General features: G+C 41.7%; 1 protein-coding gene across 1 annotated transcript in view; it reads left to right on the forward strand.

Moving 5' to 3' along the window:
* The window catches only part of RNF150 (ring finger protein 150), a 100835-nt gene that overhangs the window by 50191 nt on the left and 32222 nt on the right, over nucleotides 1–18422 (forward strand). The window contains exons 2-3 of the mRNA XM_062493934.1: nucleotides 11748–11998; nucleotides 17954–18025. Of these exons, the coding sequence (XP_062349918.1) occupies nucleotides 11748–11998; nucleotides 17954–18025 (323 nt within the window). The remainder of the gene's footprint in view (nucleotides 1–11747; nucleotides 11999–17953; nucleotides 18026–18422) is intronic.

The following is an 18422-nucleotide window of genomic DNA, read 5'->3' on the forward strand; positions in this document are numbered from 1 at the left end:
TTTTGTTTTGTTGGGTTTTTTTGATTGGTTGGTTGGTTGGTTGGGTTGGGTTTTTTGGGGTTTTTTTTTGGTCTTTTTTTTTTATCCCCTGATTTGTTTACCCATTTTGACTTCCTTGTTCCTAGAAATACCACCTTGCTTGTAGGAGTGCTTGCTGGTACTGCTAAAGACTGGCACAGAGAGAGCTCAGGGGCTGTGAATGGTGCAGGGACAATTGTAGCTGCTTCCACCATTCTTTTTCTATAGGAGTCAGGGCTCAGCCTGGTTATTTAGTTAGACTGAAGAGCAGCAGACAAAGTTAAATCTAATTACAGTTACTATAGAGCTGAAAATTGAATCAATCAGAGGAATATTGTCTAAAACCAAGATGATTCATGCAGGTGAAAGAAACCCCAAACAAACCAAAAATATAATTAAGAGAACCTTCCACCACCCCAAAGCAGTGTTTTTAGGTGGCTTGTTCTCAATTTTGTCCTCATTGTTCTTAATTATGCCTCTGTTGGTGTTACTCTGTGTTGTTTTTATCACATAAACCAACCACTTGCTAAATTGTGTGTGTAGGTAACCCTGACACCATAGTCAAAAAGGAGTTTATTGCCCCCCATGATGTACAGAGACCCCTGTAACATAATGAGAGTTGTATTTTACTCTAAAAGCTCTCATAGTTCTTAAAAAATTATTCAGATCTGTATGCATTTTTGTAGATAATTAACTATGTCAGTGTGTTCATCATATAGGAAAGACCTAATATTTATCTTCTGCTTGATTTTCTTTTTTACTAGACATTTTAAGGATTGCTTACTCCAAGGAATTGTAGGGACAGCTGGAAAATTGCGAAACTGAGAGTGTTAGTCTAATAAAACTTGATTTCTTGACAAAGGAGATGAATTTTTATTACCCACACAATATACTTTTGCCCTGGTTTTTGTCTGATTTATGCTGACTTTACATTTTTTATTTCAGTGTATGAAATAGGTCCCCAGTTTTAATCAGCTTTTAACCATGATGCCCGGAAATGAAGGCCAGAGATTGAGCAGCCCTGCCCCATCCTCAAAATTGAAGGTTTCCCTAACAAGGTTCCTGAGCAAACAAGATTGCTCCAACAAAAACCAAAAGAGACTTTGTTATTTGTGTTTATGTCTGAGGTAAAATGAGCTGAGACAGGGCCCCTGTTGCTGGACCCACAGGAGTCCCAGGGACCCTGGGAGTTTTCCAAGGAGCTGGGAAGATACAAAGGAAAGGGTTGCTTGAACTGAAAAATAATTCCAGTATTTCTTTGTACTTTTCAGAATGACTTTGTTATCACTGCTTAAAGCAGATGAGGGCTATTTAGTATGTGAAAACTCAACTGCTGCTTTTGCAGAAGGTGCAAAAACTTGTCACCCCTGTGACACCAGCAGAAGGTGGAAAAGAAGGTGGATCAGGCTTGTGGCAACAACTTCAGCTGAGCATGAACAGCTGAACAACTACAAAAAAAAATGTTGGCAAACGAGCCACTATTAATCAAAGCTATCCAATCCCTATATGGAAAAGTATGTTCAAAAGTATGGAATGGCTTCCATATGAGGAATGGCTCAGTAAGACAGGGATCACTCAGCTTGGAAAAGAGAGAGCTAATGGCACATATTGCTGAGGTTTGGAAAACTCTTGTACAAATCTAATGGCACTGATGGATGTTCAGCAATGTTGGAGGTTTTGGAAGTGTGCTGGTGATAGGCTGCCTCAGCTTTGGCTTATTTCACTCTGCTGATGTGTTCCTCACCTTCTTCCTGAGATGTGACTTACTTATCCTTTTATTTTGCTTTTTGCCATTCCTTTTCCCTCTTTTCTCTTTTTTTGCTCCATTGTAATTCATTGTTCTTATCACAGACTGGTAAAAGCAGTTTTTGCATCTCTGGGGAAGTTTTCCCTGAGTGCGGCAAGAGGAAATTCCCAGAAGTAATTTTATGAAATCTCCAGATTGTTGCTCTGAGTCCATTTCTTGTCCAGTTAGTTCAGGGTCACTTGAACTGGAGTATGCCCAGCCACGTTGCCTAAAGCCACAGCAGATGCGCCACGCTCTTTTCTAGCTCTTTACTCTTTCAGTCTGTGCTTTTTGAACCACAAACCACTCCAGCCCACACAGAGCCATCAGAGCTGTGTGTGGCTTCAATCAGAGCTGTCTGAACCTCAGGGAAGAGAAAAACACATGCCCTGCAAGGCTGCTCTGACTGGCAGGTTTGATGAGGAGGAAGGTGTGCACAGTCCTGCCTCTCTGAGGAGGAGACAGCATCCCTAATTCCCTGATATCCAGTCTGCAGCCCATGGTGTCCCATTCTTGAGTCACTGTGGAAGTGGAGATTGCAGGGAAGCCAGGGCAGACTTTGAGCTGTTCCTGCACAATAAATGGAGTGCTGAGGTGGCTCTGCTAACTGGTGGGGTGACCTGCTGTGCCTAGGAGGTGCTAGGAGAGCCCTCACCAGCCTGCAGGTGCCACAGCACCTTTGAAACTGGTTGGCCTTGCACTGGGTACTGGTACAGTTCCAGTCTTTGGACCAGTGATGTTCTCATCTCTCACTGGATGAGAACCAGGGACTGGAACTCAGGCATTTTTGTTGAAATTATATTTTTGCATACATGCCTTCTTCCCTTTCTTCCTGTTTTAATGGCTTGGAAATTTCCTAATGAGTCTCTACCTTCCAGGGGCAAGTGTTGTTTATTTAGTATATGTCACTAATATTTTTTTCATACTTTCTCTCATATCACAAGTAAGTGGGCAGGATTGGTCAGTACATGAAAAAAAACCCACCAAATCTGTGTCTTAAGTTTGGATTAAAAACTTTGTAATAATGCATGTAGTAATAATGATTAATCTCCATAATAATGGTAGCATTTTGTCTGTGTAGAGAATATATATTTACACCCTTCTGAGAGCACTAGGCATGTTAAATGGTGTGTGTTTGTATTGTACTCTGCCCTGACTACATAAGATACTATTTAAGGCATATTTTCTTTTGGCACAATTCCACTGAAAATAGCAAAGCATCTTCTGCCTTAGACAGTGGGTGTGTTTTGCCAGAACTCTGAAAAGGTTGTATTTTACTAATAAATTATCCCTACAGCATATTTTGGTCTGAATTGGAGTGCAGCTGAGCTGTAATGCCTGCATGAAGGAGTCTGTCTGGCCCCCTGGTACATTAGAAAAAAACCCCATAAGCATCCCAGTGCAAATGCCAATACAGAAAACAAGTGGCATATGCCATTAGCAGTATATATATGTGGTTTAGAAGCTGAGGAAAAATTCTAGGAGCTCTTCAGTACAAAGGCTTAGCAATTATAATGAAGTACTATGCTGGTTAAGATAACTGTCTCAATAATTTGTGCCTTAGGTTGGGTTGAGATCTAAGTAAACCTCTTGATGCACAGCCTGTTTACTGTAATTATGAAAAAGAACAACTACATTGGTTCATTAGCATTGGTTAGTTCAGCAGATTGATGAGCTGACACTCAGAAAGAAGGAAAGAAGCCTAGGAAAAATGCAGGTATCATGCTGAATTTGATTTTGTGACCTTTGTAGCTGTTTACTTCTTTTTCCTTTGCTGCATAGAATTTAGAGAAAGTCAATATATTCTGAGCTCTTACAGCCTTAGCAAGATCAGCATTGATTACAAAAACATGAACAGAAATCTTTGTCCCTAAACAGTAATAAAGTGTCTGAAGCTGCTTTTCACAGTAAAGATCACAGTCAGAGGCATCTTGCCTCTCCTGGATTTAGTATCAAAAGAAATGAACCAAGAACAGCTCTGCTGGAGGTTGTTTTTGTCCAATTCAGAACAGAATAGCAAACTTTTATATCCCTTACTTAAATGCTGTAGTCAGTCATTTACATCAGTACCTATTTTTTCTCTACATTTTACTTAATTATCCTAGTAGATACTCGTGCTTCTGCAATGACAAGTGTTTCACAGCAATAAGATTGTCTAAGGAACAAAAATAGTTTGTGTAAAAGAATTTCTTAATTTCCTTCTTTTGCAGAAGGGAGAAGGGCTGTAGGGAAGAGGTGTTGCTGCTCTTGCCATGGTTGCTGCATTTGCCTTTTAAAGGAAACCTGGTTTATAGTTAAATGTTTTGGAAGATGGGCAAAGGACCAAGGTGAGTGGTAGCAGTGCCAAGAAGAAGTAGGAAATTAGTGAGAGGGTAAGTTGAGGGAAATATCTCTCTGCTTTATAACAGACACAGAAAACAAATTGGAAATGCGGGTGTGAGGAGATGAAAGCACCTACATTATCACAAAGTGAGGGCTCTGTGGTAAAAAATGAAAAAAGTATTAAATGGTGAAACCTTGTGTTCTGATAACTTCAGAAGCTTGATGCCCACAAAAACAGGGCTATGTGCTGCTCGGCTGTCTTTGCTTCTGGCCTTTCCCTGCATTTTTTTTTCTTCTCAGGCTGGACACCCTGGAAGGGCGATAACTCTGCCTGCCTGGTGTGTCTCAGTTCCAGCAGTGGGAGCAGAGAACAGCAGCATTCCTGCTTTGCTGGAATCTCTGCTGGCATCTCTCCTCCTCCACCCAACAGGGTGTGAGGGCAGAGAGGCTGCTCCATGGGGGTACCTAGGGGATGGCAGTGCCTGTGGGTCACACAAGTGGGTGGACAAAGACCTCTGTGTCCTGCTCTGCAGGCTGAAATCCTGCCTAAAACCTCACCAGTCCCCTGCCCTTGGTGACAGGAATGCCTTTCTGGGATGGGCACTGAGAGAAGAGCTGGCCAGGCCCGTCTGCAGGACCCGGGTGTGATGTTCAGCACGAGGGCTGATGGAGGATGCAGGCACCTCACGGGTTGCTGCTGCTTCCCTCTGCTTTATGCTGTGCTCATACCCCTGTGGGGGGAGCTGGACCTTTTGGTGTTCACATACGTGGTGCAGAGCTCAGAGCCACCAGCCCACCCTCCTGCCTTCACCAAAAAAAAAAAAATTCACCCTTCTGCCTTGAGTTAGTCCCTCACTGGGGCTTTGAGAAGCAAGAGGCACCCACTGCCTCAGCCCCAGTCCTTCCTTGTTCATCACTGGTCTCAGATAAACAGGTGCGGTTTCCCTATTTTGGCTTAGCCAGAGACTTCTTGGTGTGATCACACCTCTGACTTTGGCCCTGTTGTTTTGATATCATGAATTAATCTTTCTTCTCTCTAAGGAAGTCAAAACTTTCAGTTCCCAGTTAGTGTGAAAACAAAATTATGGTTTGAGACCAAAGGTCTGCTTGTCTCAGATGCTGTTTCTCATAATGGTGAACAGCAGCTGCCTGGGGAAGAGAAAAAGCACGGGATAAACATTAAATTCTGCCTCTCCAGAATGGCTCTCCCAGCCTTCAGCAGTTTGTTGTCCCTTGATGTTTTTTGTACCAGGTTGCTCTTGTATGTTTTGACCACCCAGATCCTGTGCTTCAACCCCTTATGTTCTCATGTGAAACCCTTCCTATTTTATTCAGAATCACCTTTTTGGCTTAAAAATCTTAGGTGAGGAATCTCACTGAATAACTTGGGGCAAGGTGATCTGCAGCTGCCCATATGTGTTATGAAACCTCATTAGAAATTGATGTCCTTTCTAGTCCTCTGGCATTGAGACAGTTTATGTAAGAGATTATAGATGACAGTCTGTAGTCATTCACCTGTGACACATGATGTGTTGACTGTGTATTACTGCCACTTACTGTATATTGCTCTTCTCCTGCCAATTTTTTTCCTGTAGTATCATTTATTGATACTTCAATTTGAGACCAATGCCTTGAATGCCCAGTAGGGAAAGGTTCCTGCAGGGAGGAGCACTTTTACCCACTTCGATTTCTTACCAGAAAGTTCATGTTTTCCCCATTTAGTGTATTTCTCACTACGTAAGTGTCTAGGATGTTGTTTAAACAGCATTATGCTTCTTCTTCCCCAAATTGGGTGAAACTCAGAAATGAGGTTTGTGAAAATATTGCTTTGATTTTCAAATGTACTTTTTGAGTTTACAAAAACATAATGTAAGGCTAAGTTGTTGGGTTTTTCTAAGGAGAAAAACAGGTAGCAGGTGTTATTATGATCAGTTTATAATTGCACCATACAGAATAGAAGAACTGAGACTGAGCTCTCAGTGGATAAAGTCTTAAGGACTTGGAACCCTTGTTGCAATTATGAAGATCGTAGTTCAACTATCTGCAACTGAGATAGTTCAAGGCCAGCTTGGATGGGGCCCTGAGGAACCTGATCTAACGAGTGGCATCTCTAGCCCATGGCAGGGAGGTTGGAACTGGGTGATCTTGAAGATCCCTTCCAACCCAAACTTTTCTATGATTCTATATTAGAGCAATTTTCATGGCACTCTCATTAACATATATACCATTTCTCATCTAACTTCACTGGAAAGAAACCAAACACAAATATAAAGTAATGCTCTTTTTGAAGAGAGCAAGATCTGCAACAGAAGGTAGTATCTTCTGATGGCCAAACAGACCTTTCTTGGCTATAGCTTAGACATTCACCACAGCATCATCACCATGGAGTCCTCTTCATTCTCTTCAGCAGTAATTTTTCAGCCAAGTTGCTGTTCTGGAGAGAGAAAAAAAGCGGTATTTTTAAACAAATGTCTGTTCTTTGCTCCAAATTTGCTTTAAAATGTAACCCATCATCCAGACCATAGAGTAAAATCCATTCACAGGGGTGTAGGCAGCAGCACCAGCTGTGGTAGGAGAGCTCTGTGGCTGGCAGCACAGTGAGTCCTTAGGCAGAGGGAGCACTGCTGAGCTCCCAGGAAGCACCACCACCACCACTGAACTCCCTGGCACTGACTGGGGCTGGCATGGACCATGGGCTGGGTGGGATGTGGAATTGGTTGGATTTTTGTGTCTGATTTGCTTCTGTACAATAGCTGCTGGTTACTGGAATGGATTCCTAAAAGTGAAATAATCTCTTCAAGTAAGAAAGAATTGCTTAGGCTCTTCCTGTGAAGTTTCTGTTCCTGGGCTCTGAGCTGGATTGAACACTGTCAGGGCAATTTCTGAACTCAAAATAGTGTTTGCATTTTCACTTAGAAAATCTGTAAGAGTAAGCACTTTGCTACTTGATTTTAATCTGCAATATGAGACAAACCTTCTATTTGTATCTTGATAGGATGTCTTGGAGAGAAGACTCTATATGCCTCCCAAAGTGAAATTCTATTCAAATAGTTCAGTTAACTTCTCTGACTGACTTCTAGCTTCTGCCAAGCATGAAAAATTACACTGCCCATTCTAAAATGTTAGAAAGACCACATTTTAGAGCCTCTATCAAAAACTGACAATGCATTAAAGGAGCAGCCCCACCACTGCTGGGCCTGACTGCTAATGAGAAGAGAGGACTGTGTTCAGTGTCACCTCTGAAGCTCCCAGAGCAAAGTCAAGGAATATCACAAGCTTCTGAGCACAGCCTGCAGCCAGGGTGTAGCATTTATGTACATCTTCTGGATGTAAAACCCGTTCATTTCTTCTACAAAAGCCACTGTTTCTGCACTAAAGTCTTTCATTCCCTCTGTCACTAGTGAATAGATGGTTACCCTTGAAGTTTGCAGGTTTTGCATGCAGGCATACCTGCTGAAATGTATTTCCATAGCCAAGTACTGCATGGAGAGGGTGGGTTTGGAGAGGGTCTTCCAGATCTTTTTCCAAAGCATGTATTTTCTCCACCCAGAAATATTTGATTGGGCAGATACACTTCAGCAAGTTAAAATTACTTAAATCATCCCAAATGCCTGTATTCTACCTTGCTTGTTTGGTTATTGGCTCATTAGGAGAGAACACTGATAATGTTAAATGTTTCCTTAGCCAAAAAATAAAAAAAATAGGAAAAATAAAATTCATTCACTGAAGCCTGAATACCTTTGATTTATGAATCTCTGATTCATCCTGACAGCTACTTAAACATTCATGTCAAACTCTGCATTAATGTTGGCCAGAAAAAGAAATGTGTTAGGGAGCAAGAGTGCCACAAAATGCAGTTCCCACTGTGGGAGTGTTTAATGAAAGGCAGTGGTAACATTTAACTTGCCAGGGAAGCATCAGTACATGTTACTAGATCCTTTCTCTTTTTAAATCTATTGAACAAATGTGTACTTGGGCATAAAAATGCACCTCTAACACTGATGTCTCATTACATTATTTCCCTTCTCTGATTTGCATACTTTTTATGTATGTTGGAGCTTATGTGAAAGTGAGGTAATACAGTAATAATGTGTAACTATTTTGTTTAAAAAGAGAGAAAAGATAAATAAATTACTTTCTTTTTCATTTATTTTCTTCCTAATATGAACCTATTTTGGCTTAATAACATGATTGATAAATAACATTCTCTATAATGTCATGGAGAAATTATCATAAACTCAGTAAAACATAAAAATTATCTGATTATTATTTGTCACTGTTTTGGTTATTTTTTCCACCAATGCTTCATTACAAGTGGTAATGTTTTCCAAGAAAATAACCAGGTAGCCTGAAATTTTAATATATTAAGGGTTTGAATAAATAAAAGCAGCTGCTTTCCTCTTGGAATAACAGTGTCTTCTACTTTGCATGTCAAAATAGTTGAAGGTCAGTACTGGATAAGTCAGTTGGACAGAGTGGTGGCTTTTGAGGGCATTTGATTAAATTTACTGATTTAAGCTGTGAAATTTTTCACTGTGGGTTCTTTTTGGCTATGCATGAGATTGGTGCTTTGGTTTTCCCATAGAATGAATTTAAAAATTTTATTTTTTATGTTTTAAGATGGGGAAAAGAACAAAGGAAGCCATGTGGACTAAGCTAAACTCTGTTCCCAAAAATTTTTCTTTTGACTGCAGAAAAATTACTGGCATGGCACCAGTGCCCTTCTCAGCCACTTTGAGACTTGGCATATTCTCCCTAGGCCATTAGGGTAATGTTTGCATTAGCCTTTTGTATTAAATAGATATCAGAAGAGTTGCAAGGCTAGATTTATCTTGACTGCTGATGGTGGACTGTTGGTGGAAAAAAATAAAGGGAAATAGCTGGAAAAAACAATAATGCTTTATAGAAGAGTATCAGCAGGAAGGTTCAGTTTCCAGTCATGGATATCTAAAACTCCTGACTGGGCCAAATTGTTGATCCCATCTGCTCATTGACATAATAAACCTGTTCATAATCGGGGAAGTGTTCTGATGGAAAGCCTCATGGGAGGGAGAGGGGTGGTGTTTGCACTTCTGCTCTGAGACTTGAGAGAGGAGGGCTCAGTTCCCAGCTTCACAGCAGGTTTCTGTGAGTGGCTGCAGTGTGCCACAGCTATTTCAGTGCCTCCAGCAGATCCAGGTACCCAGCAGAATTTATCAAGTTTCCACCACAATTAGTGTTTTCTGCTGAACACCACCACCCTCTGTACATCCAAAGTCCTGCTTCGTGGCCTTCAGCATCCAAATCCATTTGAATACCTGGTTTATGACTCCCAGGGCTTTTTAGTGAAGAAATGTCTGAGCTGAACTTTGAAGATCAGGATACAGTGCTGCACTGGTGGAGCTCACATGGGATACCAGCTTGGAGAGAGAGGGGTGCTGCTGAATATGCAAGTCACCTTCCCACGCCTCCGTTTGTGGCCGAGTGTTCCCTTCCCACTTCCATGAATGTCCCTATGAACACAGTGCTTCCTCCTCCTGCTGCAGTCAAAATACAGATAGCCATGGGATTAGCAACATGTCAGCCAATTTCCTGGGGATGTCCTCTGAAATTCTGAGGCCCCACCCCAGCATAGCTCTTTGAGTTCAGACACCCCCAGTTTGTACCTTTGTAAATACCACTTTGTGATCATTTCATTTGCTGTTGTTCCTAGCACATTTTTTACATTGCAATACACCCTGTCTGTCCTTAGCTACTTAGAACAATTGTTTATTACAAAACACAGTTTAGATGTAAAAATAGCCTACATGCTTGTTTCATGAAGTGAAAGAATAGAATATCCCTAATATTAAATTGTACAGCAGTGATAGTTTATTTGTGAGGCCATAAAAGGCATTTAACAACCTGGTGAATCCCAAATAATTTCAGACCGTATATTTTATATACACAGGGGACATAAAACTGAAAAGAAAATGGTTTCAGCAATGTGTGATGCGAGTAACACCAAACAGTGCTGTGCAGAGAGGAAAACTGGTGTGGAGTTGAGGATAGCTAGACTGGTGGAGGGCCCAGTTCACAGGGTCAGTACAGAAGGCTTGGCAGGACTGTAGGAAGTCCCTGCTTCATCCCATAGTGGGATTTTGCTGCCTCAGTTGGGCTGACTTGCAGGGCCATGCTGCACACTGTGCCAGGGGCTGATCTAGGGTGCAGAGGCAATTTTTTTGTGGAATTAAACAGCGCTTTTGACTTTAAACTTCTATCAGTTGGAGAGTCTAACTCCCAGCAGAGAGTCCCAAATTTCTGTATGGGCTTGGGCAATGAGGAACCACTGGGAACATGTTGAACTGCTTTTTGGTTGCCAGCCTGGTGCAAGAGCAGTGATGCTTTGGCACATTCCAGTTATGAAGCCATGTGGGAATCTGTGATTGAAAGTGTTTCTCATCTGAATGCAGAGTTTGGAGGGGCTTCTCTGACAGACTCATGACCCTGCAAAACAGACTGTGATAAATGTAAATGGAGTGTTGGGTGCAGTGTGCCTCCCTTTCTGCAGTGTTTAAAGCAACATCATCCAGATAAGCCTCAGCAGTGCTAGAAATCTGTGTTTATGTCAACCTATGGGGCACATTTTACGTATCTCACCAAGATTAGTATGTAGAAACACACTGTATGAGTGGGTTCAGTTGAAACATTCACCAGATCCATCTGACTTCCCTCTTGGTAGACAGGAGGGAAGGGCAGAAGAAAGCACATCTTTCCTGTTACTGTTTTGCCAAAGCTGGACAAATCAGAGAGCTGAGGAATCTCCAGCTGTAGGAAGTTTAACAAGTGAAGAGCCATATTCTGCCCCTGGGATGGGTCAACCCTGGATGTACGGACAGACTGGGGAAGGAGAGGCTGGAGAGCAGCGCTGTGCAAAGGGACCTGGGGGTCCTGCTCGATGGAAAGTTCCATGTGAGTCAGCAGTGCCCTGGCAGCCAGGAGGGCAACCCTGTCCTGGGGACATCAGGGACAGCACGGCCAGCTGGGCAAGGGAGGGATTGTCCTGCTCTGCTCTGCACTGGGGCAGCCTCACCTCCAGTGCTGGGGGCAGTTTGGGGTGCCACAATATAAAAAAGACATGAAGCCATTAGAGAGGGTCCAAAGGAGGCCGTGAGGATGGTGAAGGGCCTTGAGGGGAAGCTGTGAGGAGTGGCTGAGGTCACTTGGTTTGTCCAGCCTGGAGGAGACTGAGGGGAGACCTCAGTGTGGTTATCACTTCATCAGGAGGGGAAGCAGCAGGACAGGCACTGATCTCTTCTCTCCAGTGAGCAGGGATGGGACCAGAGGGAACAGCCTGAAGCTGTGTCAGGGGAGGTTTAGGATGGATATTGAAAAAAGATTTTTCACCCAATGGGTGGTTGGACACTGGAACAGGATCCCCAGGGAACTGGTCAGAGACCCAAGCCTGACAAAGTTCAAGAAGCATTTGGACAAAGGTGTCAGGCTCATGATGGAATTCTTGGCATGTCCTGCACAGGGCCAGGAGTTGGACTTCACTGATCTTTGTGAGTCCCTTCCACCTCAGGTTACTCTGTGATTCTATGGTTGCCTTTCGGTGATCACTTGTTTTACTTAAGGTTCCTTTTCTCTCTCTGACTAATAGGCTTAGAAGATGTTGTGGCAATAATGATTCCTGAACCCAAAGGAAAGGAGATAGTGAACCTCCTGGAGAGGAACATTACTGTGATGATGTACATAACCATCGGGACACGCAACCTGCAGAAGTACGTCAGCCGCACCTCGGTGGTGTTCGTCTCCATCTCCTTCATTGTGCTGATGATCATCTCCCTGGCATGGCTGGTCTTCTACTACATCCAGAGGTTCCGCTACGCAAATGCCAGAGACAGAAATCAGGTGAGCAGGGCTGGAATAACTGTCTGTGCTTCCAAAAAATCACCACGCGATTTACTATGGAAGTAAAAGTTAAAGAAATTGTCAGTGTGTCGTAAAAACAGAAAGCCAAAAGAAAACCCAAGAAAGTGATAAGAATAGGAATATAAAAATTACTCTGGCTGGGAAAAGCCAAGACGTCTGTCAATATAGATGGGGTTCAAGGAAAAAAAAAAAGAAACTAAGAGTGTCTGTATATTATGGGGGTTTTTTTCTTACACTAAACACAAAAAAATAGGCAGAAAGGTGGTGTTTATTTATGAAAAGATTGTTTTGGTACATACAGCCAAATGTCACAGCAATGTGTATAACTAAAGACCCTTGAAATCAAAATGCTGGCTTAAAACACTGTGAGTTATGTGTGTGTGAAACAATGGTTCATGATAAGTGAAAAAAGGAATAAAAATAATCTCACTTTAATGTTTCCTTAGAAGGATCTTGGGCTAGAAAGACAAATATGTCCCTCTTTGTTTGACGGTGATCACTGAAGAGGACTGTAGTGATAGCCACCAGTGTTATTAAAGCATTGCTATTGGTTTTGGCATCTTGTCCAAACCCCTTGAAAGAAATAAAAAGTCTATAGAGCTGAAGTCAGCACCAGAGGTTTTATAAAGCACTGTCCATCTTCGTGGTAGTTCAGCAGTGAATAATAATAGCAACAGTAATAATAAATTTAATATTTTCTTGTCCATATGTAACTGTCTCAGCAGAATTCTACATTTCATTCAATTGGTACAGTAGAAAATGTTATCTAGGTACGAAATCTGAAGAGTTAACCATCTACTGCAGAAAAAAAAAAAGCACTGTAACTCAGAGAGGTTTAACCCTCAATAAATTACTGTCAGGGCCAGGACGGTTGCCTTGCTTATTGTGCAGAAAAGGTAAAACTTAGATTATGAATAATAATCTTGTAGAGAAAAGGACTGCTGCACACTCTGTAACTAATACTTGTCATGTAGGAATCCCTCGCCTTCCCCCATTGAAATTCATGCTTCCTCTGAGATAGAGCAGCTGTTCTGTATTTACAGACAGAAAGGATATATTTTCCTTTTAAATATACAGTCTGAAAAATTTGGATAGCAAGAATGAGACTATCCCAGCTGGAATTTGAACATCATTGGCAGCAGATTCGCTGTGACTGCAATGGCTGTGATAATTTTTAGATGCTTTGTCTGCAAAAGCACATGCGTGCCTAATTTGTGTGTGTGAGTAAGTGTGCTCTCAATCAAGTAATTATACAGGCAATTATACAGTGTAAATAGACATACATAAACATGAAACTCAGCAAAATAAAAAGCTCATTCAGGTAATATGTTATAGTTTGAAACTGGTGTGTTTATATATTCAAACATATTTCCTTTAGAGTATTTTCTTTCCAAAGTGTGAATGAGACCATCATGTACACTAGCAGTTATCCTGTGGAGGGGCTTTAATAACTTGGTTATTATACTAGTTCTGTTCTTCAGGGGTATTAGAAAGCATGCCTCCTAAGTAATTGTATCTTATTAATTTGGGGGGGGGGGGGGGCAAAACTGGGCAATAATGGGGGGCAACTTAGAAAGTCTTCATGCATTTTTCTTCATACAGTTTTGTCCGACATCTAATCTCTTTTTTAGCTCTTTTCATATGAAAAATGAAATATACAAACAAAACTCTGTGATTTGTATTAACGGGTTGCTGTGGCTTTTTAGTTTTGTTTCTTTTAGTCCTGCCTATGTAATGTAATGATGTAGGTAGCTCAGGAGAAGAGCTCAGCTTGCTCTTGCCCTTCCCATGGGTGTTCCTCTCTGTTTTCCATCAAGTTCTGGGGTTTTTCTTCTTTGATACGTTTTCTTGTAGCTCAAGGATGGGATCACAAATCTCTGATTAAAATCATAATGTCCTTTTGTCAATCCTCATAAACACTTTTGTCTAGTCCTTCTTTATCTGGTGACTCTGCTTTCCAGGTGCGCTTCCCTTCTTTCACTGGGAGTAAGTTTCTGAGCAAGCAGTAAATCCAAAACAAACTGAATTAGTTATTCACCAGGAAAGCAATGAGCCCAGCTATTGAGAGAGGCAGCTAGAAAGACTGAAAAATCTCCTGGAATCATTTCCTGTGACGACACAGTGAGATGAAGCCTGGACATAGTCCATCTACATCTTCAGCCACCAGTCTTCTTTGTCATGTGTACAAAATCTAAGTTAATGTGCCAGAAGGAGGAGACACAGCTTAGCCCAATTAGGTGCCTGATTTTGATGAGTGGACAATCAGGATTTCAAAGATTCTTGCTGAATGCCAGGGCCTATTCATCCCAGCTTGGCTGGGAATTAATGCAGTAGAGCACAGGATTGTCTTCCACTATGGGCTTGTGCACCTACAGCCAGCTACAAACATGGTGAGGTATCAAATTTTATTTTAATACATTTAATTTCTAAGAGTACCTCTAGCAAAAACAACTGTACATTACATATGGAAGTAGAAGATAGGTAGTAATATTCACATGATTGAACCTTTTTTTCCCACGTAATAAGATATCCAGGAAGTAGGTGGTTGCCATGATGATGAATCCTTTTGTCATGAAGAGGATAAATTTATGCAAGAAAATCTGTTTCTTCAGCAGCTTATTCCTGGAGGGCTCCTGAAGATGAGAGAGTTGAGAGAGTTTGTAAAAGGCAGTGGAAATTGTTTAAATCAAGGAACTTCACGTTGCAGAGCTAATTAGAAGCAGTTTCAAATTACATGACAAGTTCCAGAGTGAATTCAGCAAAATATGACCTGATGTTACAGCCCTGTAACAGGGCACAGACTTAGAAACAGCAACTACAACAACAAACCAGCCCTGTCAGTGTGTCAGATTTCATATTTCACCAGTAATAGTAGAGTTCTCTTTTTATTGTTTGTGAGATGGAAAAATGAAGAGGGGATGATGTTTCAGCGCCAGACTCGTTTAGCACATTTCTTCCATGTCCCTTCTTTCCAATGACTTCTTGTTCAGCGGAAGTTTTCTATGAAGTCATTTTGAAACTGGTTGGGCTCCTTAAGTTTTGCAGGATAGTGAAAGCCAAAGCAGGCAGTGATTGCACTGGAGTTGAGGAGGATCTTTGCGTGTCCTGGGTTAATCTTTAGGATGTGACCGTCAGCATGTGCAGCATTTATCTGAGTGCGAAGACTGGTGGCTGTGGCTTGGAATGAGAGTTTTGGGCCACTGAATAGAGATGTCAATCTTTGAAGCAGCTTGGGAAGATGTTTCCTTGTCATGATGGAGTCTGCAGACGTTGTCTGTGGATAGATGTGCCCGATACCTCGTGCTGGTGAAGCATCTCGTTCTGCACAAGGTGGTCTCCTTGCAGAGGTGGTAGTTCAGTAAGGCCATTAAGGGGGAAGCACTTACTGTAACTTCTCTTCCACAGCATTTAAAGTGATTTACTTTCTCAGGAACACATAAGTGGTGCTTTCCATGTGACTGTCCTTCCTTTTTAAGGAGCATTGCCATCTCCTCAAGACCACTGCACCTGATATGTTTAACTCCTTCCAGTCCAGTAGTGAATGTTGCAGCCTTGCTAATGGGATTATGAGATTTATGACTGTAAATCTCTAAGCCTCAGTTTAAACCCTTAAACTGCTGTAATGCCTCTCATCTTTTAGGGAAAATCATTGGTTATTAATAGCATGTCTTGCATTCAAATGGGAGAATCCTTTGAAAGTGTGACTTTAGTCCAAGAAATTCCTGTTCTTTCAAAAACCAAATTACTCTCATTTACATGTAAGTTATGAACTTATCTATTTATGATAGATAAGAGAAAGCAAACATGAAAGCAAGCAGATCAAAGATGTACATGAGTTTTTAATCTTGTCCTTTCCCCTTCAAGAATGTGCAAAAAAGAACTGCGACATTTCATTCATTAAAGTACTAATGATGATAAAAAGGGATCACAAGCACATTCTGAAGCATGACATAATGGCTCTCGTCTTGCTATCTGTTATCAGTCTGTCTTTGATTTACATTAACCAAATAGCTGACAAGAAATGCTTCCAACTCTCGTTTGATTCTTTTATTTAAGGGAGGCTGTGAGAAAAATGGACCACAGAAAGAAATGTTGTACAACTACAAGATACTCCTTCACATGCCATAATTAAGTTGCTGGAAAGCTCATATGTAAATCTCCTGATAGCCAAGATTGTTTTCACCTCCTTAGCCAGATCTGACATTGCACTCTGCTTTCAATATTGCATGTGTTTTGTCAGCCTTTTCAATCCAATAAACTTACTCTCTAAATTTAATCCAGTGATTTTAATTGAATCTGAAGACCAAAGTAGTCATTTACTGGTCATATCAGTGTGGTGATTAGGTCTCAACTTATAAACTAATCTCGAGCTTCCTTCAGTTTTTGGCCTCATGCTCTCACCCCCTCCAGCTGGAAACCCTTCCTGCTGACAGGCTTCTCTGAACTCTGGCACAAGAGTTTCCCAGCTCAGAAAGTTGAATGTCTTCTGAGTCACCAAAGTCTCTCTCCATGGCTGGAAATGTGGCTGGGGAGAGGAGGTGAAGGAAAGAGTTCAAGTCATTTATTGGTGGTAAATTGGAACATGAACTGTTATAAAGAAGATATTGGAATGGGCATTGCTGCATGAAACCATGTGAGAGAGGCATAGAAAAGATGGGGAATGCCCAAAGGAGGGTGACCAGTATGGTCTGGAGGCAGAAGCACGTGTCATCTGAGGAGGGGTGAAGGAGCATACTAAGGTGGGTGGGGAGCAGAGGAGGAGGAAGGGCTCTGCTTCCAGCTGCAGAAAGGGTGGTCAGAGAGGAGTCAGAATCAGCCTCTTCCTGGAAGTACACAGGATAATTGTCACAAATTACCAGCAAGGGAAATTCCATTAGTATGTTTAGAGAAGGAAAAAAGACTGAGATTGGTTAAGCACTGGAACAAATTATCCACAGAGGTTGTGAAATCTCCTTTCCTGGAGATACTCAGAACTCGACTAACGCAGCTCTGACTTTGAAGTTGACCCAGCCTTGAGCAGGGGGTGGGAGTACATGACCTCCCAAAGACTTTTCCAGCCAGTGAGTCTGTCTCCAGACTGCCTTGTTGCTGGATTAGCACAAGTGAGCAGCCAAATCCTTGGAGCACTGATAGAGGAACAAGTTCCACAGCACAGGGTGCTGAGCAGTGGTTGTGTGAGGTGCCCCTCCATGTTCCCAGCCTCTTGCAAGGAGCAGACTTGTCCATCTTCAGTGTCTGAGGACAGGGTGTTTTGTGTCAGGCTGTTATTACATACTTTAATCCTGGTGGCTGTGACCCTGCCAGCAGAGTAACAGTGTTTTGGAAATACGGGAGAACAGTCAGAAACATCACGTGGTAATCACTTTATGGTCCACTGGAGGGAATGATGGAAAGGCAAAGAATGAGCAAGTGGTTATGTTTGGACAGGATGTTACTGCAGGACTATATGGTGCTCTACCTGTAAGAAATTGCCGATGCTTCCACCTCATATTTATAAAGTAGGCAACTCTGTATTGCAGGAAAAAAGGCAGGTGAGGTTATTCAGAGGTTTTCTGGTTAAAAAATTAACAGCTCACTTTCAGAAGTCATATCCTGCTCAAGATCATGAGCTAGTTATGGAACAATGTAAGAATGAAGTTCAGTGTTCACTATGCTAACTACCCAATCTTTGTTGTTTTGTTTTTTTTTTTTTTAACAAGTGTCATTAAAGGAAGAGAGGGAAGAAGTGGAATACCCAAATGGGCTTGTTGCCTACATTGGTACACACTGCTGCAGTGTAGCACACCTACTGTGCCCTTGTTAGGAATTGTTATGCTTATATTTATACACTATCCTATTCTATGTACTTAAAATTATTAAGAAGCCTAGGGAGAAAAAGTTTTGGTTTCTGCATGAAGAGATGCTCTTTTCTGAAGAGCAAATTTTGTATTGCAGCGCCGGCTTGGAGATGCTGCGAAGAAAGCAATCAGCAAGCTGCAAGTCAGGACGATCAGGAAAGGTGACAAGGTAATTTTTCAAAATGCTTGTTACTAAATGAAATGCTGTGCTGAGGATTCCTTCAGACCTCTGGGACAATGAGGCAGAACAGAAATGCCAATTGCTTATTTAGCTGCTGTGTCCTTTAGGTGGAGGAGGAGTGCTGGAAAGCAAGTTACAGATGGAATGGAGTGGGGAGAGAGGGGGATTCGGTTAAAGATGGAGAAAATTCTGAAAGTTAAAACATGTTAACTAAATCTGCATGCTTCCCAGTGCAAGTTTCCAGCTGGAAATATGTCAGAAAATCTGACTTGCTGGTTTTGAAATGCATTACTGGATTTGCAGTCTGCTTCAGTGACTGTTTTACTTTGTCACATAGGCTCTTATGCAAAGAGATTAACTAACAAAATAAAAAATGAATATGATA

Source organism: Cinclus cinclus, chromosome 5 (assembly GCF_963662255.1).
Source record: "Cinclus cinclus chromosome 5, bCinCin1.1, whole genome shotgun sequence".
NCBI lineage: Eukaryota > Metazoa > Chordata > Aves > Passeriformes > Cinclidae > Cinclus > Cinclus cinclus.